At 35.0% G+C, this 22631-nt stretch overlaps 1 protein-coding gene and 1 pseudogene across 2 annotated transcripts; one reads left to right on the top strand and one right to left on the bottom strand.

Moving 5' to 3' along the window:
• Positions 1-4438: 4438 nt before the first annotated feature.
• Positions 4439-21601, bottom strand: C1D (C1D nuclear receptor corepressor). Of its 2 annotated transcripts, none has more exons than XM_015587642.2 (5): positions 21523-21601; positions 9487-9633; positions 8721-8787; positions 8350-8405; positions 4439-5733 (listed from the first exon to the last, which is right to left on the bottom strand). In XM_015587642.2, exons 2-5 carry the CDS (start codon positions 9622-9624, stop codon positions 5569-5571), a joined length of 426 nt encoding a protein of 141 aa, XP_015443128.1. In that variant the 5' UTR covers positions 9625-9633; positions 21523-21601; the 3' UTR covers positions 4439-5568. The 2 variants fall into 2 exon arrangements, with proteins under 2 accessions (XP_015443128.1, XP_006909601.1); XM_006909539.3 differs by having other exon boundaries at positions 21519-21590.
• On the top strand, positions 21105-21222 carry LOC112478016 (annotated as a pseudogene).
• Positions 21602-22631: the final 1030 nt, after the last annotated feature.

The raw sequence follows: 22631 nt of genomic DNA, 5'->3' as shown, positions 1-22631 counted from the left end.
GAAGATGCCCTCTTCTCTCCTTCCCATTTAACTCGCTTCTACCATACCTTTACTTTTACATTGTCAAGGCTTATTTCATTTATATCCCTGTATTCAATGTTCAATCTACCGGTTGATTCTATAAGCTGGAAACCAGTAAGTAGCATTTATAATAGTAAAAAAGTTAAACTGGGCTTAAATTAAAAAGAACTTGAGTTGTCTGATATATAGCTTTAAAGAAATAAAACTGAATAGCACACTATATAGTTAAGATTTTGAAAAAATGTAAGATTTTTTTTAAAAAATCTCTATCCGGATGAATTCAATATGAGACTTTTTTAAGTGGTATATGCTCGTCCAGGAGCACAAATCACATACAACTTGTGTAAGATGTTTTAAGTATTTATTTTCATTATCTGAACTTGACTGCTGCATTTTATGAGGAAAGGACCACATGACACATAATAGGCTTGGTGAAAATCTCTTCTCCATGGAAACCCAACAGGGTTTTCTTTCCTTCAGGGAAATGAGTTTCTTCAAACCAGGATAACAAAGTTTAAAAGATGCCACACTCAATCATCACTGACAGTGTCTGCTAGAAAGGTCTGAATATTTTGGCTTCAGAAAGAGTATAACAGACCCTTGACATTTTAAGGTCACAGTCTTGAGATCTCTGCCCAAATTCAAAACTATTCCTGGACAAGTTCATACAGGTTCCTGGTTTTCTTTAGAATTACATTTTCATCTTGTGTCATAAAGTTTTACACATACTTTCACACCCAAGTTATTAATCTTTTTCATTCCTCTCATCTGATGGCCATCATATTAGTTGGCTAGGGCTGCCTTAAAAAGTACCACAGACAAGGTGGCTTATCCAACAGCAGTGTGTTGACTCAGAGCTCTGGAGGTCAGAAGTCTAACATCACAGTATGGCCAAGGTTGGTTCCTTCGAAGGCTGTGAGGGAGAATCTGCTCCATGCCTCTACCCAGCTGCTGGTGTTTTGCTGGCCATCTTTGGCGTTCCTTGGCTTATAGAAGTGTCGCCCCAATCCCTGCCTGCATCTTCATATGGTGTTCTTCCTGTGTGCATGTTTACATTCAAATTTGCTGTTTATAAGGACACTCATTATATTGGGTTAGGACCCACCCCAATGACCTCACCTTCACTATCTACATCTGCAAAGACACCATTTCCAAACAGGATTACCTTACAAGGTACTGAGAGTTAGGACTTCAATATACACATGTGGGGGAACACAATTCAACTAACAGCAGCCCTTTTTCATATGATAAAGTTTGCCATTAATCACTACACACTATTTGACTAATTGCTGAATTTCCCATGCCTACAACAGAACCTGGCACACAGGAGCTCAATACATATATGTTGAATAAATGAGTAAATAAACGAATGAGACTACAAGTGAGGAGAAACACTGTGGATGCTGAGAGGTCAGCTAGGCGGAATCATTAGCTGCGTAATACCTTCCTGAATGGAATTTAGCAGGAATTACCATGTGCCTTGACAAAACTGCAAAATACTATATATCCCATCGATCCCTAAGGCCACTCACAAATAGAATCACAAATGTTAAAACTCACAAATGTCAAAATCCACAAAGCCCAGAAACTATGACACAGGGTATGTACTTTTAATAATGATTTCTTTCTTAAGGGAAAAATAAGTATCAGAAATAGGGTAGCAAATGATTTTAGATAAGTCAAGGAATGCATATTAGAGAAAACAAAGATCGCTAAATGAAAACAGTATCAGCCAGATACATTACAACATAATGTATATATTACAACATAGAATCCATTGCTCTAGCACTAAATCAGAGATGCCTTGTTATTATTCTCATTATTGTAATAACTAAACCTCTTTGGACAAGGTCCAAGATGAATTGTATACCATAGCAAATTGTGTATAACAAGACTCTCTTCTTTTTACAATAACATTTTCAACACAGCCTCCCAATAGATAATATCTACATAACAAGAAATTGAAGGCACTTTCTATTTCTCCGAATCATCTCATTCAAACCATATAACCATGAATTTCCTGGGTATTTGGCTTTAAAATACTGTATCACTATAAACTTTAAATTTAAGCCCTGGGTAGGTCTACGTTCATTTCAGCAGAAGCATCTTAGAATGTTGAATTATCATCTTCAATTTCCTTCAGTCATTTATTGTAGCTGCCAAACTGAAATGCTGTGCCTTAAAGGCAACACTGAACTGAAAGCAAATAATAAAAAGTCTCTTAAATGTTTCATTTATAAAAGCTTATTCTTCCCATCAAATTTTGTGCACTGTCTGAAATATATCACTTTACAAAATTGACATCTTGCATGCACTTATTCTGCCATGATACATTTGCTAACTTCAAGGAAAAGGGGGCGGTGCTCACATCGTTTTCCAACCCTTTATGAACAGATGAGCAATACAGAACTACGATGGTTTTGGTTTTAGCCTTTTGGGGTGGGGGAGAGGTACGGAATTAAAATTAAACCTCAACTACCAATAGATATCACTATAGCTATCTCCTTTTCTGGATAGCTTTACTGGCTATATCAAAAATTATTCCATAAAATAAACACTTTAAAAAGGTACACCAAGTCAGAGGGTGGCTGCTCCAAAGAGTGGTTTATGACAGCTCACTCTAATAAGAAAACGAATCTACAAACCAAAAACATACAAAGCATTTCTCGAAATCCTGCTCTCAGCAGTCTAACAGCAAATTAATCAAGTAGAACAAATCCACAGAATTCTATTATAAAGCCCTGTATACTTTTCTCCCTGACATAATTGTCAATGACAACTATAAAATGCTAATATGTAAAATAAACAAAATATGGTTTGTATTTCCAAAACTAAAGATTTTCAGACCAGGATACAGGGCAAAGGAAATGTTTTTGTTTAGTAAAGTACATTCAGGTCACATTTATATAAAACAGGTTGCTACCAAGGTCATCTGGTAAAAGAACCACTGAATTTATCTGAACAAGTTTACTAACTATGCCACGAAGGGAGAAAATGAGACGCCAGTGCTTTTTCTTCTCTTTATATATCAAACTTAGCTATTACATGACAGTCAGAATCACTGTTCAAATCTTTCTCAGTTAATGTCACTTTGCAAAGCCAGAATTTCTGATAATTTTTTGCATAAAGTTATAGTTTAACTGTGTCATAATTGATTCCTAAAGCACCTTTTTCTCCAACCTACTTAAGAAAAATGTATCTATATTCAATACATTGCCCATTTTTGAAGCATTTCCTACATTTGTAGCCAATTTTCAAAGCCTTATTTAGAAATAATGCCAATCCATTTCTAATAGCTAAGCAGAACAATTTTTTAATCTGCAGGGTATCTTAAAAACCAATCAACTTGCCATAACCTCCTAATTCCAGGAATCATAATTCAAGCTTCAATTTTCCTCTTAACATACTCTACTTTACTAAAATGAATTCCCATCCTGCAACTATGAACAAGAAAATTGTACTTAAAATATTAGAAGACAAAATCTCATTATTTAGTATTAGATTAATAGTCTATAATGCTAACCTTAAAAATATCTATAGCTATAACCTCTCCAACTTGTTAATTCCCAAAGAGATTAATAAAAGGTGTGATTAACATCGAAACGTATAGCAGACTGTCATTCGGAAGGAACCACGCTAACAATAACCACACCACCGTCAGAGATCAACTCTTCACCCTTCATGGTTCTGACTAAGGTTAATGAGCACAATTTGTCATAAATTTTCTGGTAACTCTGAAAAACTGAATTGAACAAAAAGATTTTTTTTCATAACACTTTTATAAAAATAAAGGCTGGAGTGGTCTTATTTAGAACCCAGCACAGTATTTGACAATGTAAATGTCACTAAATATTTGTGAAATGAATAAACAATAAGCACCTAATGCACTATTGCCATTCAGCTCCTTATTATGTGCTAAGTATTTAAAATTACATATAATAAAATGGAATATACTCAAACTATTTTTTATTCCTAATAAAGATTGACTTATTCATGTAAGAATCTCCTAAAAATTTAACAGACTGTAGAGTTGGACTTTCACAAATCAATAAGTTGGCTAATGATTTTCTTTAACTGTATGACATTTTAACTTTTTTTCTTTATGAAATTAGAGAACATATGGAAATGCAAGTTATAAGTTTCTTTGCAATAAATAAGGCCAACGTAGACTACACTTGATTTTAATAATTTATTTCTCTCATGAAGAAATTATTTTTAAAAAGCCAAAAATTTGAGAGAATGAAAATGAAAAGAGTGAAATAACTATAAATTTTCTTCCACTTCAAAAATTGTCTGACATCTGAGCCAGAAGACTTTCTGCTTCTATCAGTGACTTCCTCTTCATGTGTCATAGAAAGAGTTCAACATGTTTTATAAAATCCATTATATTTTAGACCATTTCCAATACATGCTACCGTAAATCAAGAAAACCATTTATTCAAGGTTACTTACGGAGAATTAATCACATAGAAAATTTTAACAACTTCTTTTTCAAAAATTAAAGTACTTTACTGTACTTGGCATTCCTACACATAATGATGTGGATTCAAAGACTGAAAGCATTAAGGGAATATAATTAAAATTCATGGGTTAGACATAAAAAATAATTTTAACACATAGAATTCTCTGTAACATATATTCTAGAAAAATAAATCAGAATATAAATACAATGTAATCTCATTTGGATTTCTCCTCTGCTTGAGTGGCATTATATAACATAGAATGTTGTTCCAAACACTTGTATGTACATTATGTAGCCTCAGAAACATGTAATCAAATAATCTGGAAAAGTGAGACCAAGAGAACTGTGGGCACTATGCATCAGGAACAAAAACACAAATTTCTATATTACTGATGATTTTTAAAACCTATCTTCCTAATTTCAAGAGCAAGTTTACTCAAAAGAGAAAAAAAACTGGTCAGCTAAGCAACATTTACAGTCTTTATTGACAGGATACAGCCGTTATACCAAAATTCAGCCATTAAATGGCTGAATGTTTACTTTAAATGGGACACAGAGGCAAAGTGCCAAAATTAAAGTACAATCTTAAAGTGTTAAATTCACACTTCAAATATCAAAATAAGCAATTCTAAAATCATGAAAATATGGTCGAATAACTACACAGGAAAAAAATGGGACATTCAAGCCATTTCATTTTTTCTTATATATAGTGAAAAAAGATGTATTTAAAACTTCGACCTTCAGATAGCATACTTCATAAAGTCATTATTCACTTAAAATAAACAAATGTTTACAAAGAACATTTAACTTAAATTTCACAGTTGCTTCTGTCAAGAGAGATGGTAAACTATAAATATAAAATGTACCACAATGTTAAAAACCTCATAGTGCTCTATAGGAAAATCAATGAAGATAACTTAATCTTTCTGGGGGATAAAAGTATTTAGCATTACAAATTTAAATGTAAATTTTATAAATGAATTCAATAAGGAATACATTTAAACTTTGCATTGCCACATAATCATCTATTTTGTGTAAAACAATAAAATGTATTTTTTGAACAAGTGTACATCAAAACCAAAAGGTTAGTTTTTGCTTTTTCCTTTATTGGCAACTTTGGATGCATTTTTCGGTTTTGGTTCCCAGAGGGCATTTTTTACAAATCTTGAAGCTGCACCTCTGTCCAGCTTGCCAGCCTTTTTCTTGTCTGTTATTTCCTTGACTCTGTTCATGTATACTCTGATTCTTTCCTTAAAGATAAAAAAAAAAAGAAGAAAGGCAACAGATTTACTAAGCTGTTCACCACCACGAAGTTTATTATACTATTCCTCAGTTAAATTCAATAGGTATGTATTTATTGCCTGTTGAGTGGAGCTAGTAAGTGTAAGGAAACAGGATAAATTTGCTCCGTGCTCTCCTGGGATTCACAGTCTGGGGAAAAAGAGACATTAAAGCCATTTCAGAAGTATTCTGAGTGTTTCAAAAGAGAGAGAACTAGACTAAGACATCACTACAGAGGTAAGCACTGACCTGTTTAGAGATGTGTTTATACATTCTTTACTTAGCATTAACCTAAATCCATATATTAACTCTTACTACCTGAAGTCTACAATCTAAAATAGAGCTCTTATATACTTGTAACATACAAACTCAACTCGTAAAATTTTTCTAAACAGGAAATAAATGAAGCACGATTTATTTATTTTTTTATGTTACTTTCTAGTGTCACAATTAAAATACACAGAATGAAAATACAAGATCTTTTATTCAATCTCATAACTGTGATTTTGATAAGCACATATTTTTTTAATGACATATACAGTTCTAAACAGATTTAACGAGATGAGAAACATAATAGGTTGTCATACCATTAAAATCTTCTGAGACCACTAATTGGAATAAAGGACTATTCTATACTTCAATTGGAGAAATAAACGTGATGAGAGCCACAAAATAGCACAGTAAATGATGGATCACTATTTTAAAATAATCAAAATAGTTATATAAACATGCACAAAAAATGCAGAACCGTAGAATTTTTTTAATTGTAAAAGACTAACAACTCTGCTCAAAACTCTCTCGTGGCTGCCTACTTCTCTTAGAGTAAAAGCTCAAGTCCTCCCAACACAGACCCACTCCCGTTCTGCCTAGAAAGACCTTCCTCAAACACCCACACAGCCACACCCTCCCTTCCTTCCAGTCAGTCAAACGTTGACCTGGGTAACTGGACCTGCCACCACCGTTCAAAACCACAGTCCGACCCAACCACTCTAATCACCTCTGCTCTGCGCTCTATTTAAATTGTTTCCCATAACATACAACTTTCTAACATACTATCTATTCATATTTATTTATTATTTGTTTGTTGTATTATGTTGATAGTTTGTCTCCCTCCACTAGATAGTCTGGTATCTGCCACAACAAGGGCAGAGATATTTACAAGCTTTATTCACTGAAGAATCACCTCACTTGGAAATAATGCCTGGCTCTTAGCAGCACTCAAATATTTGTTGAATGAGTAAACTGATTATTTTCAATGCTTCTCCCCATTCATGATATACGTCTCACACACTAACTCTGTGATCAATTAGTGATGTCTGTCATAGGGTTAGAAAAGAACAGGTTTGTATGCTTTTTATTTGTCAACTCTTGTCCAAAATATGAATGTACTCCTCCATAAAGTGGGTTCTGAGGGAGAAAGAAGACAGATGAGTTTATCTTTTTCCAAAGACAGAACCAAGTATTAAAATATTCCAAATTACTTCGTGTTAAAGGAAAATTGAGAAATTTTATAAATGTAAAGTCCATATTAGAAAGCTGAAAACACATGACACAATGTATAATTCTTAGGACTGAAAGCCAGTATCACTGCTCGAATCAAGATCTAGGTATCATATAGCTTTATATTTTTGCTGTAAGTATTTTTCACAATTTCTGTATTTAAAAATAAATTTATTATCCCCAAAGAACTTTAAAAGAAGAAAATGTCTTAGTCTACACATTAAGAAAATGAAGACAACAGATCCGGTTTGCTCATTTTTTAAAAATAAGTGACCAAGTACTTTACTAAGTTGTATATAACATACATATCAACTACCATATGACCTGAGAACAATAATACAGTGTCAAGTGTATTTCACATATATATTTACCTTATATTTTATAAACACAAATTTATTAATATTCTTATTCATAAACAAGAAGATAACCATAAGTTTGATTTCTACTTTTTCTCTTTCAAATTGAATGATTTGATTTAATTTTTGAAGTCAGCAAAAACTCTAAGATACTAGGCCTTATATACTGTACTTATACATCTAAATGGAATACAAAGACAAACCTAGAAGATTTATTACAGGTTGTAAATATGTCACTAATGCGGAATTACTGGACAGTACACATACAACTGGTGCCAAAAAAGCTTTTAGCTTTGTTGCTGAACTGGATTCTTTACTGCTGAGAAAATGAATTAATGGAAGAATTGAAAAGGTGGGGGAAAAATTTTCCCGTCTTTGCTAGTAAATCAACTAGAATATACTTTTAAAAAGTGTGTAAGAGTTTTTTTTTTTTAAAGGCAGTTATAGAGATGAACAAGATTTCAAGAATTTATAGGAAAAATAATATGGAAGTTATAAATAATTACTAGAATTGTAACATTTTCCCCATACAGAGATTTATGTAATATATGGAATACCAATTCTCTAACAAAGGTAAGAAAAAGAAAAACTAAAGACATGATGAAATCTGACTCACTTTCATAATTTCAACTCTAAATAATTTTGTTCTCCACAATTACTGTAACTTAACTTCAGGTACACTACCACAGACAGACATGTGAAGTAAAAAGAAACCCACTGCAATCTTACCAGTTCCTGCTTTACTGGATGCTCCTTAGGGTTAACTCCCTGAGTGGCCAAATAAACTACAAGAGAAAGAGTTCATGAAATAAAATGCTGTATGTATTAATTAAGAGCATTAATTAAAGAAGTTCTAGTTATTCACAGAAAAAAGAAGTCATACAAACGATAGATTAAATCTTAAATTATTCAATCTCTAAGTAATAATAAATGTATGTGTGGCTCACAGGCATCTGGTATTCTGATTTAAAATAAATAAATATCTGACTATTAAAATTGCCATGAAGTATAATTGTATATAAATTGCTAGCATTTTAAAAAATAAATCACCTTTGACACAGTAATTTGCTTTCTAATTAACTCCAAAGTAATATACGTACCCCAAAACATTGAATTTAATGTGTAAGCAGAAACTAAATCCACTTTTGCTTGTTCAAGTGGGTCCAACTAGAGAGAGAGAAATACAATCTTTGAGCACCATCACATCATATTTTAAACTTTCACCAAGCCCAAGATATCAAAAAAATTTTTTTTTCACTCCCATAATCCAATAACCAAATGATCTGGAAATAATTTGCAAAATGACGAAGTTTTGTTAACCAGTGATTTTTGCCCACAAATTTTCAATTCAGGGTATCATCTTTAGTTAGACAAGGAATGTGTATAATCCAAGAAAAATTCTTTTGAATTATTTTAATTTCAGGAGTTACAATCTGGGCTTTGTATGTCAAAAGTAATTTATCAATATAAACATTGTACATGATGCATTTATGTATAAGAAGCAGGCTAAAATGCGTAGGCAATACCAAAGACAGAAGAAACAAAATGAGATTTGTTTTCGACTGTCAAAGTCAATTTACTTTTTGTTCTATAGTTTCCAGAAACCCTGATAACATCATTGTAATACTTAAAAGGTCAAAGATAGCGCCTGTCGTAAAGAAGTGCTCCTTTTTCTGCAGAAACAAGTCAAAATAAAAACAGTTAAGAAATATTTCCTAAAGTTGCTTTGTTTTGTTTTACCCCCTAAAAATACCCAAAAACACTTATAAAATTGAAATAAAGGGGGAAAAGAGCATATATCATTAATCAACTTCTATATGTTCCCTAACACAGCACTCGGTTTTGCAAGTTATATTTTTCAAGTACCTTCTGCAACAACTCATTTCTAGAAACAGACATCATGGTCTTCAGCATCTCATCTACGGCACCAATAGAATTCTCGAATGTTGATAAATATTCATGAATTTCTGCTGGATAGTCTTCATTAATTTCTTCTCCTGCCATTATGACCGACTAGAAAAAAAGTAAATTCTTAGAATTCATATTAGAGACAAAGACTGCTCTACAGGTTACCAAAAAATATATATATATCAATATGTCACGTGTATTTCAAAAGTGCTAAAGGAGTTAAAACCTGAGGATAATTAAACAGATCTTAGAATATAATTCTAGAGCAAGTACATTCAAATTTCCCCTCTTCTTAAGTTGCTTGGGGATGATGGGATTGGGGAGGAGGTGAGGGAGGAACAGACCCGCCCAGTCAACTAATGTACACATATCAAACCCTCAGTGCTTTTTAAGAAATAAAGACATGACTGCCAAACATAAAATATCAATAATCAAAATCTACATTTAAAAAACTTTCTGTTTACGTTAAAGACCAAGCAAAGCAATGAAGGTGCCATAAGTATATCCCCTAATGCTTGCTGAAAAAATGATAAGCAAAACTTTTTTTTTTTTAAAGTTTATATATTTTAGCCCTTCTAAATTTAAGTGTTGATCTAGCAGCATGGTATATTAAACTTAAAAATGAGAAATGCTAGGTCTGAAATATCTTATGATTTTTAACCACTAAAATCATTTTCAAGCCTATGTTTATATTTATATGAACATTCCTTAGATTTCTTTAAAATAGTAATAAGAAATTCTAAGAGTTCATAAATCACATGAAGCAGAAAAGAGGAAACTTGGGAGAAATAAACTATATGGTTTTCACTTAGGCTAGAGCACACCTTGACAGTTCATTCTTTTAAAATTCACATTTATATCATAATATTTACTTCATATGTTATCTAAGACCAAATTTCAGAAGCAATTCTAAGCACGTGTACTATCTTTAGGTTTAAAATTTTTTTTTTATTAGCTAAAAATACCTCTTTCGTTACATAGCTAAGGAGAACAGCAAGAATGTGTAAAATAGCAAATAGCACTGCAGAACTGAAGTAACAAGATTTGGGCTTTTTGTCTTGCTTGACCACTGACTGTCACCTTAGATAAATCACTGTATCTCTCTTGGTCTCAAATACCTCATCCATAAAATAAGGCAGTTGGTCTAATGATCTGTAAAGACCTTCATAGTTCTAAATGTTATGACTATGTCATTTAAGTTTAAAAAGTACTTTTTGAATATTTAGTCACAATATATCAACATTTCTATTCAAAGAGTATATATTCCACTGAGACATCTGGGTTCGCTTAAAAAAAAAAAAAGTGAAGTTTATCTACCACTATTTGTGCCGTAACGTTACTGTCCAACTACTGTACAACCTGCAATTAAAGAACTATGATAAAAGAAAACCACACAGGAAAAGAATTGTGCCTTCCTATTTCAAAAGGCTAACTAAAAATATGTATTTGCCTCTCATCTCTCCCAAAAATCTCTCCAAAATGGTAGAAGAAATATAAAAACAAGCCCATAGTAATGCTGGAAACTCAGAGGGGCACATCCCATCAGCAGACCTCAACAGTAGAAATTTGTATGAGCTAAAGAGAAAATCGGATCGGACTGAAACACACCAAGAAGCCTCCGACTCCTTACAAACAAAAGGGGAGAATCTAGAAGTAACCCCAAGATGAAGGGCAGTAAGAGCTGGGCCATGAGGGCTAAAAATAGCTAACCCAATCTCTAGAGCTGTGAAAAGACTGCTCCAGCATCTGCAGCCAAGATAAAGGTGTACGTACAAGAGTTATACTGCAGATAGAGAAATGACTCAGTATTTCTTCTCTTCATGTAAAACCATAAACCAATAAATTGGAAAATATGGATAAAAAGAACGAGGTGCTGGAAAAAATAATCATTTAACAAAACTAACCTAAAAAGAAGTACATAAACCAAATAGACAATTCATCACAGGAAAAAAATTTAAAAGAAGTCGAAACATCTACCTTCCAAAAGGGATCCAAGCCTAGAAGCTATTATATGTAATTTTTTCCAAACATTCAAGAAACAGTTAATTCTTATGGTATTTAACTGGTTAAGAACACAGGAAAAGATGGAAAACTTAGACACCTATTTCATAACACACTTAAAAATAAACTCCAGATGAATTTTAAAAGGTAAATAAACATATTAAAAGAGTATATAAAATATTTATATAATCCAAATGAAACCCAAATGCTATAATAGGAAATGGCTTAACTGCATAAAACTGAAAAAACATCTACACAGTAACGTAAGCAAAGTTAAAAGAAACAGCCTAGGAAAAAATATTTGCCAAAATATAACAAGGATTAGTTAGATTATACAGAGTTCCTACAAAGCATAAAACAAATTAAAATAAACTATCAGCCATCAGATTGGCAATAATTTTAAAGATTATCAAAGTTCAATATTAGAAAGGTATACACTGAAGGTAGAATATAAGTCAGTACAGATTTTTTAAGTGTACATGACTCAGGAAATCCTCTTCAGAATCTAGTCTAAAGAAATCCTCGTAGACATGTATATAAATTCATCAAAATGGGACTCCTCAAACTCTTTGAATTTCCCCCACTTTCTCTTTCATCTATTTTCGCTCTGCTGGATCATTACCCATAAAGCTCAACATTTTATTTCTCCATCTTAGACAAGAAACAAACGAGACTTCTTGACTTCATATCCCACTCCAGCTAAAAGCCCTATTTTCAACCTCCTTTCTAGAACGAACTCCTCTAAAGAGTTTCTCTCCATTCTTAAATCTACTACAAACAAGCCCCCTATTTCTTACTCAAAATTGCTCTTGTCAAGGTCACCCACAGAGCTACAGTTAAGTTCAATGGTCAAGTCTCAGTTCTCATCATCTCATATCCTTGACTCCCTTTGTTTGGTTTCTAGAGCATCACATTTTCTTGGTATCCTTCCTACCTCACCAGCTGATTTCTTGGTCATCTTTCTCATATCCTCAGCCTCTTAACCTTGAAGTGTCCCAAGGCCTGTACTTGATTCTCTTTTATTCTATTTACTTCCTAGGTGAGCTCGGTGTTTTAAACTTCATTAATAAAGTGATGATTCCCAAGTTTGTATATCCAGGTCTGACCTCCCTCACTGAACTCCAAATTTACATTTCCAACGCTTGCTCAATACCTGTGGTTGGATGTTAACAGATTCTAAAGCATAATGTGCCCAAAGCCGAATTCCAAATCTTGCCTACTGCAGTCTTTCCCATCTCATTCCATGGTAACTCCACATTTCCAATTGTTCCTAAAATTTCAGAGTGGTCCTTGACTCTTTTCTCTCACTCTATCTTTAAAACATATTCAGAATCTAGCCTCATCCTGCCACCTCTACTGCTACCACCCTGGTCCAAGCCAGTCCAAGCCATCTTTGTGCCTTGCCTAGACTGTTGCAATAGCCTCCTGTATGGCCTCCATGTCTCCAGCTCAATAGTTCATCATCAAGAAAGAGTGATCATTCAAAATCTAAGATTATGTCATGCCTCTGCTCATATACTTCCACAGGCTTGCCACCTCACTCAGAGTAAAAGTCAAAGTCCTCACAATGCCCTAAAACGCTCAATACAATCTGCCTTCTCTGCTGCCTTCTGTGACCTCTGCGGCTCCTACTCTTCCCCTTGCTCATTCCACTGCAGCCACAAATGGCATCATTGCTCCTCGCCAATCACATCAGGATCTTCAAGCTTCTTCTCCCCTTCCTAGAATGTTCTCCTCCTTCTTTCCTCCCCCACCAATAGCTTCAGAGCTTATGACTACCTGCCGGTTCTTTACTTAAATATTACTTATTAGTAAACCTTTCCCAATTACCCTATTTTCATAAACACGCCCTACTCCTCATGCCCTGTACTCCCTATCTCTTTCTCTACCTTTAAACCCTCAAAAACATCTGATGTATTTATTTCATTCACTGTCTGTCCACCTCTAAAGATGGTAACTACATGAAGGCAGGAATTTTTACATTTTGTTCACTAGCTCTGTCTGGCATTCAATAAACATGCTGAATAAATAACCTCTAATAAAATACTAGACATATCTAAATATTCATCAAGAGGAAAATAATTAAAAGAATTATATCATATCCATCCAAAAGAATATTAAAAGAAGTAAATCTTTATGTGGTAATATGAGAAGTAGTGAGGAAAGTCACAGAACACTGTATATAACATATAATGTTTCTTAACATATGCCACTCATTTTTAAAAACCTGTGTAGCTACATAGAAAAAGATCTAGAAGAAGACATAAAATGTAGACATTCTCTCTGAGCAGGGGCATGGATTAGGGAGTAGGATCAAAGCAGACTCATTTTTTAACTCTTCGTTCTTTAAGTTTTATTTCAAAATTCATGTATTAAATGTGTAATAAAAATAAGTAATCATGATACTTTTTTTAAAGGCATCTTTTAGCAAAGTATTTTGGCTTTTAACAAATACTCAAGTATAAAAAACATAAAAAGACCTTTATTTAAATGTTAATTTTTCATCCAATTTTTGTTAGAAATATTTTCTCTTTCTAGAATCATAATGTGGATTTTTCCTGCAATTATTCCCTGTCCCTAAGCCCCAATAAACAAGTAGTTATTTATTGTTAAAATGGGTTAAGATGAACACTGAAAGCAAGGAAGGAAGAATAATTATCCCCATTAAACCTGAACCGAACCACCCGCCTTTTACCTAACTAAGTAATAAAGGCAAGGCAGACTAAAACATAAAGGTTCTATTATCAGAAATTCCCCCCAATTCTAACATTTTACATATACAGTTCCTGAATATTGGTTCCTTCCACAGGAAAAGTCGCAGGGGGAGCTGCAGAAACATCCCTCTGTTCTCTTTGTTACTGGGACCCCAGGATGAAGCAGTGAATGTGTGGTATTAACAGCAATAGCAGACATTTCAACACCATTCCTTACCAGCCAGGCGCTATTCTAAGCACATCACCCACGTTAACTCATCTACTCCTTGCAGACAAGAAACTGAGCCACTGTGAGTTTCGATAACTTGTCCAAGGTTGTATAAGGTAAAATGCCAAAAGAGAAAGAATTCACACACCTCTGCTCCTCACTCCCCTCCAGGGTTCTATAGGTATTCCTCCCCCCTCCACCTACTCCTTCTGCAAAGGTGAAAAGGTGGAACAGGGTATGAGAAAATGTGTTCCTCTTCATCGTTCAGTAAAATCTGGCTGACACTAAGGGGCAGAGGTGGGGAAATCCTTCCCAGAAATCCCTTCAGGACATTATTTCTACTCCTTCCCTCCTCTCACTGGTTATGGAAGCCAGAGTACCCACAGGAGAAAAGGAGGGGTGCACAGCATCATGTGCAGAACTGAAGTCATCCCCCTACCATTCCTCAGTTCTCTACTTCAGGGAGGTTAGTCCAGACAGGAACCTGGGAATGACTCCTCACTCCTTTCTCCGGCCCAAATCCAATCAGCCTTGTCAATGCGGCTGCCTCAGTCTCCTTATACCACAAGCTTGCCTCTTTCTCACTGACTAGATTATTTCAAGAGCCTCTGAGCAGTCTTCTACTGTGAACTTTTCTCTACTCTTAATTTAAGAATGTTACAAAATAAGATTTTTTCTATTAAAATAGTCTGGCCATGGTACAGCCCTGCTTGAAATTCTGCAGTAGCTCTCCATCACCTTGAAGATAAATTCCAAACCCCGCAGTATGGATGCCAAAGCCCTTAGGATGCGGCCCTTACTTGTCTGACTAACCTCATCTTTCATGGCACCCCTCTTTCAATCCTAAGGTTATAGCCTCGATGGCAGTTTTCCAAATGTTCCATGCTCACTTACTCTCACCTTTCACCCTCTGCCACCCCCCCATTCTGTCTGGATAAACATCACTACAAGCCTCGTGTCACTCAATACACTGTCTGGTAACATCCACTGATTTCCTTGACTTCCCTTTGACTAAGCTCCTTGAAGGGGCTGTGCCATATAGATGTCGTTTCACCAGTGACTGACACGTAGAATGATTCTATGTCTCAATTTGCCCAAGACAGTGCCAGTTTACATCTGTTGCTTCTACCCACCACCCGCTCAGCTCCCCATTTCTCTCTCAAAAGTCCCAGTCTGAGCCACTCATTATATGGTAACACTAAACGAAGTAGGTCCTCTGACTCAGCACCATCCCTCACCCTCTTTTGTCAGAGAACAGGAGAGTCAGGGGAGTTGATCCTGGTACCAGCCAGGGTTCGCCCAGTGCAGCAGAACCAGTAGGAGATATATATGAAGAGATTTACTACAAGAAACTACTTTTACTCAATTGTGGGAGCTAAGTAATTCCGAAATCTGCAGAGCAGGCTTTCCATGAAGGGCATGCTGGCACTCAGCTACAAGCTGAAGCTGCTATCCAGAGGTGGAATTTCTCTTTTGTCAGAAAAGCCTCAGTTCTGCTTCTAAAGCCTTTAGGCTGATTGAGTCAGTCCCACCCAGTTTATCTAGAATAATCTCCTTAATTTAAAATTAACTGACTGTGGATTTTAATCACATCTACAAATATCCTCACAGCAACACCTAGATTGGTGTTTCACTGAATACCTGGGGGCTGCAGCCTAGCCAAGCTGATGACACATCAAGAAGACCATCACAAACCTGTAAGCCACCAGAACAACAGCAGAGAAAGGTATACTCCTGGCATCTCAAGTTGCTGTTCTGGCAGCATTTTCCCACAGCAGCTTTGTTATTCTTGATTGTCAACTTCCCAAGTAATAAAACGAGACTTCAAATTTCAGCTAACAAAATATGGAAGAAATGACAACTTTTTTTCTCAAAATGCCATTTTGCAACCCCTAATAAAATTATAGATTCAGGCGATGATCACCAACAGATAAAAGAATGAGAAATACTCTGCAGAACAATTGACCTGGTTTCTGTAACAAGTAAATGGCATGAAGAAAAAAATAAAGAAAAGGGAGGGGAAGTAGAGGAAGAAGAATAAGGAGACTTAGAAAATATAAGAACCAAATGGAATGTAGAGAGACTGTGTGTAAAAACCAAGTGTAAAAAGATATTTTTAAGAAGAAATCTAAACATGGATTGAATATTAGACGACTCCAAGAAATTATTGATAATTTTGTCATCTATGGAAAGAGTATTATATCAGAAAATGTCCCTATAATTTAAAGATGAAACTGAAATACATAGGGTTAAAATTACATAACATCTTGAATTTGTTTTTTAAAAAAGCTAGTCTTCATGGATTAATCACATTTTGAAAGAAAAGATTAAAAAAACCTATGTACATTATTTCCATAGTAAAATTAGATAGCTAATTCACAAATTAACTTTTAGAATGCAACTCAGTTCATAAATTGGGGGATACCTAAATATACACTCTAGAATACTTAAGCAGTTCAATTACATCTCACCTCAATCCCAAATATAATTGGAAAGGTAGGTTACTGGGTGCTACCAAGTCTGTGACAGTTGATAAACAAAACTCATGAAAACAAGACAAAGCCTGTAGCTTCAAATGAGGTTTGGGTTACATTTCCAACAAAGGCTGACATTCAAGGGTATCTAATTAAGAATGTCACAAATTTCCTTCCCCACAAATAGAAATCCTGATGTCTTATATTTTTACCTGGCCCTTATAAAAATGCATGCATGAGGAAATAAATAAATAAACCAACAAACCAAGTTTAGAGTCAAATGAAAAACTAGGCGAAAATATTTGCAACATAAAGACAGATAAAAGGAGCCTCTACAAATCAAGTTAACAAAACAAAACAAAAACATAGCAACCCAAAAGAAAAATGAACAAAGAAAATTGGCAGTTCACGCATAAAGAAATCCAGATGACTAATAAGCATAAAGTTAGTCGATCTTGCTTGTAATTACAGAAACATAAATCAACGTAACAAGATGCCATTTTTCATGTCAAATAAGCAAAAATTTAAAAGATTGATAGTACCTGGTATGGGCAAAGGTGAAAAAAACAGCCTCTCATTCACTATGAATTGGTGTAAACTGACCGTTTTTGTGGGGCAACTTGGCACTATGCTTCAAAACTGAAGTACTATGCTTCAATTTATATATGTACAAATTCTTTGACCCAGCAATTTAACTTCTCAAAATGTCTACTTTCCCACAAGATAATGTTCAAAGACATTCACTGCAACACTCTTTAAAACATTAAAACTTTAAAGCAGGAAACAACCTATGTGTCCATTAACAAGGACTAGGTAAATAAATTACGATATACTCATTCAATATAAAAACTCTGTGACAATGAAAAAATATGTAGAGCTTAGATTCCTAAGATATATTACAGTAAACAAAAATTTAAGAACAGGATATATAATACATCCATTTGTTTTTAAGAAATAAAACACATATGAGTGTGGAGGCATATTTGTATATGCATATGTTTTCTTAAAGGCTCCAACTCCTGGGGTCCCTGAGAATGAGTGATGTCCACAGTGTCCTGTCCTTAACTGCCCTGATCAGCTCCTGTAGACTCATGCCCCTGGCTTCTTTTATGGAGTCAATCCACCTCGTGTTTGGTCTTCTTTTCCTGCTGCCTCCTATTTTTCCCAACATTAATGTCTTTCCCAAAGAACTCTCCTTCTTATGACGTGTCCAAAGTGGGACAGCTTCAGTTGTCATTTTTGCCTTCAGCAATGTTGCACGCTTATTTGCTCCAGGACCCACTTGTGTGTCTTTCTGGTGGTCCAAGGCATCCTCCAACATCATATTTCAAATAAATCAACTTTTTCCTATCAGCCTTCTTCACTGATAGAAGGAAGAGAGGAGGAATAAAGGAATTGTCAGGCAATTTAAAGAAGACCCAGTTGAGGCTGGGTAGCATTAATTTGCGTCTTGTGAACTTCTTTAGCAGTGTTCAATAGGCCTGGAACAAGAATGGTTACAAGGAATTGGCTAGTGGGCACAGAAGAAAGACAAGGATATGCAAAAGCATCTTCAAACCAGCTGACTGGGAGGTATGGCCTTGAAGGAGGAGAAGTGAGGCTTTCACTTCTGTTTGGATACCCCTCCTCATACCCCTCCCCTAATTCTGGGCCTAGTGAAACCTTATCAATCCTTTAAAACCCATATCAAATGCCCCCTCTTCTATAAAAAGGCTTCCATATCGCCCAAACAAAAGTAGTCTCTTCTTCCTCTTTGCTCCTAAGGTTCTCCAGACTTAGTCATCATATATCCACCAATAATACTGTCTTGTGTATCTTGATAAATCCAAAGGTGTCGATCCTTATTTTACTTGATCCATCAACTACGTTTGACAAAACAGAACACTCCACTTCACCTTGAATTCAACAACACTAGACTCTCCAAATCGTCCTTGTTCCTCACTAGCTGTTCATTATGTCTCTTTTGCTGGTTCTTCATCTCCCCAAACCTATAATGGCTAAAATGCCTAAGGACTCAGGTCTTTTACTACTTCTCTTTTCTGTTTACATTCACTTCTTTGGTGATTATCTCCAGTGTCACGATTTTAAATGTCATCTGTTCACTGACAACTCCCAAATGTTCTTTTCCAGCGATGGCCTCCCCAATGAATTTCACACTTGACAGACTCAGCTGCCTACTCAACACCTCCACTTGGCTGCTAACAGACATCTCAAACTTAATGCGTCATAACTGAACTCCTAACTTTCACCCACAAACCTGCTCCTCCCATAGTTTTCCACTTCTCGGTTAATGACAATTCCACCCTTCTAGTTGCTCAATCCAAAATTGAACTACTACTCATCACATTCACTTCTTTCCACCTTGTGAAGCCATTATCATCTCATCTGAACTATTAAAACACCTTCCTAATTAGTCTCCTAATTAGTTCTCCTACCCTACCTCCAACAATCTGTTCTTAAGACAGCCAGAATGATCCCATTAAAAATTTGAATCAGATCATGTCACTCTTCTGCTCAGAACTTTCCACTGGTTATTTACCTGCTAGGCTATTCCTTCAAGGCAAGATTTATGCTGCATGACATTTGTATCTCCATATGACTAATACGATATCTTGCCACATATTAGGTACTTAGTAACTATTTGCTAACTGGTTAAAACCAATGAAAATAAACTGGAACAAAATTTTGAAGAATCTTAATATCGGATTGGAGTTTCGACTTATAAATATTAGGAAGTCACCACACGGATCAAAAACAAGATAATGTACATTCTGGGTCTGTTTCCATCCCTATAACAAGTAGTTATACATAATTATGAAGTAGAGAACAAATCCAATATATAATTCTTTTTGGAACTAAGAGAGACATATGCAGATGTTGCACCAGAATTCTATTACTGTAATGACTTTTTGCACTGCATTATCTTAGAAAATAGTGAAATGTACAAATAATCTCTCAGTAAATATTACTGTCTTTGGCAGACAGTTCATGTTAGTGTCACCTGTAATTCTCCTTCAGACTTACAGTAAAATCCCTGGGAAAAGATAAACCTCTAAAAACAAATTTATCCCAAAGTCTGATAATAAAATAAGATATTACTTATAAAGAGGCTACTCAAGTTTGACATGAATAATTACACTGGATTACAATGAATTTATTTCTATTGTTTAATTTTGTTTAATTTGAAATGTTTTCAAAATTATAAATATAAAGCTGCAAAACTGCCTTCTAAAACCATGGGATTTGCTTATTACATTGTCTCATCTCTAAAATAATTATAACAGCATACAGGACTATTGTGTGGATTAAATGAATGATATAGGTAAAGCTATTAGCACTCAATACATTTGTAATAATAAAATGATCAAATATCCTAATCCAATGTGGACTACTTAGAGCCATATTTGAAGGGTCAACTGTTTTTTTTTTAGAAATTGAGATAACACGTATGAACAGCCCTTTAAAAAGTTAAGAGCAGTTATGAAAAACTATCAACTCTGAACTGTATAATATACAACACAAGTATTTGAAGGCAACTGTAACATCTTTTGACTGAGAATTGTTTTGATTATTTTGAAAAACTACTGTTCACACTGTCATTATTTTATCTTTCAACAAAACGAGTTCTATCATTTCAACAAATCACAAACGAGTCTCTGAATTTCGGTAGGGGTTATCTGGTTATTTTCAGATCCAATGTCAACATACAGTTAAGTCTCGGTTCAGTCTACTGCTATCACAGTCCAAATAGGTTAAAAAGTGGGCAGCAAACATCTCAATGGGACAGATACATCTCTATTAAGACAAAATGAACTGCAGTTAACAAACAAGAAGACATTAAAGATCTTTTGAACAGAGAACAGAAGTTTGAATCACAGTGAACATTCCTGGGCCATAAAGTAAAACGACTTTCTTGAAATTATCCACTATAGATTGCAACCGAAGGTAGAAATTAGTCCACCATCTCAGGTGGGCTAATATAGAAACGGCAGGCAGTTCGTGATTATGAATGTGCATGATAAGAGTGGATGACATAGGAAAGTCAATCCCCTATGCCTTTCCCTTAGGCCTTTCTCCTAAACAAGGTTTGAAGGCAGCTCTGAAAGTTAATTGTTAAGTCATGTCTTTTTTAAATTCTCCACCTTCCAATATTTGAGAGCTAGAGTTAAGAATTGAAGAGTCTGAGGCTTGCCACCCTGAACGTGCCCAATCTCATCAGATCTCGAAAGCTAAGCACGGTTGGGCCTGGTTAGTACTTGGATGGGAGACCACCTGGGAACACCAGGTGCTGTAGGCGTTAAAAAAAAAAAAAAAGAAAGAAAGGAAAGGAAAAGGCGAAAGTCCAGACCAAGAGAGAGACGTGAGGGGCCCAGGTAAGCCGAAACCTGCAAACAGCCACAGAATGAGAAGTGGGGGTCCTGTAACGATGCTGTCTCCAAGGTTCAGGTGGCTCGCATTCCCTAAAGACAACAAGGTCCGACCTCGCTCCTCACAGCCAATGGAAGGATGAAAGAGGGACCCCAAAACAAAAAAAAGGGGACTTATGCAGAAGCACGAGAAAAATTCAAACCCCAGCTTTGAATAATTACTCACTTGCCTTCTACTCCAGTCTCCCGGAAAACAGTCGCTTGTTGGTGACGTTAATAAAGCGCCTGCTCTGCTCACAGCTCCAGCGGCGCTCTATGATGACCTCACGCCCCTCGCCCCGCCCCCTTTTTTCTCCCCTCTCAAAGGTGGTTCTATAAAGTGCTTCTGGACAAAGTTGCAGAGGAGTTTCGGGGAGACAATGCGTACCTTTTTCTAGATTTGTATTCGTCCAACACCCCCAAATACAAGGTGAGTGTATTTAACTAGAAAAAAAAAATGTTAGTTACTAAAGCATTTTTCAGGTTTTAACTTTCACTTAAGTTCATTCCTAGGTACTGGTTCCTACTACACTCCCCTTATCCCCCTCAAAATGAGCCTCTTCCAAAAGAGCAGCTTCCCAAATTATCTGTGATTAAAGACAGGGTCTTTATTTTTCCAATCTATCGGTAAGAGATACTTTTGTAAAATACAGTAAAAATGAATTACTCAAAAAAACGGAGGAAAGATAGACAAAATACCAGCCCAGGTTTTTCATTATTAAAAATAAAGTTACATTTAGTAAACACAATCAGAACGAATGTAAAAGGAATAAATTTACGAAAATTGCACGTATTGTTCAATGAAAATGTAGTATAAGCGGTAAGCATCATTTTTTACATTTCAAACTTTTTATTACTCCACGACCGTTGTTTAGCAAAAAGCTTTGAACAAACATTCTGTATGTCAATACCCAAAGTTTTTTGAGTAGCATTGAGCTTTCTTCTTGTTTGTTATTCTAACCTAGCCGGATTAAAAATGCTTGTGCTAGGGGGTAATGTATCTAAACTGTTTCTCTTTTGTTTTTATACAGATAGCAGAGAAACTAGTCTCATAGAAATAAATTGATGGGAATGAAAGAAGAGTTTTGGGTTTTTTTTTTTTTAATTACAGTTGACATACAATATTTGAAAGAAGAGTTTTTAAAGTAATTTCAGCAAGCTAATAATATTTATTTTTAACTGTTATCTGAAATGAAATAAATGATATATTTTCAGAATTCATCTTCAATCCTTCATCAATTGCCAATTCTAACAATAATCTTTAACGTTCTCTTGAAAATTAAATTTTCTATTTACCAAA

The sequence above is a fragment of the Pteropus alecto genome, unplaced genomic scaffold, assembly GCF_000325575.1.
Source record: "Pteropus alecto unplaced genomic scaffold, ASM32557v1 scaffold131, whole genome shotgun sequence".
NCBI lineage: Eukaryota > Metazoa > Chordata > Mammalia > Chiroptera > Pteropodidae > Pteropus > Pteropus alecto.
Note: the sequence above shows the minus strand (reverse complement) of the source record. Positions and strands in the feature narration are given on the sequence as shown.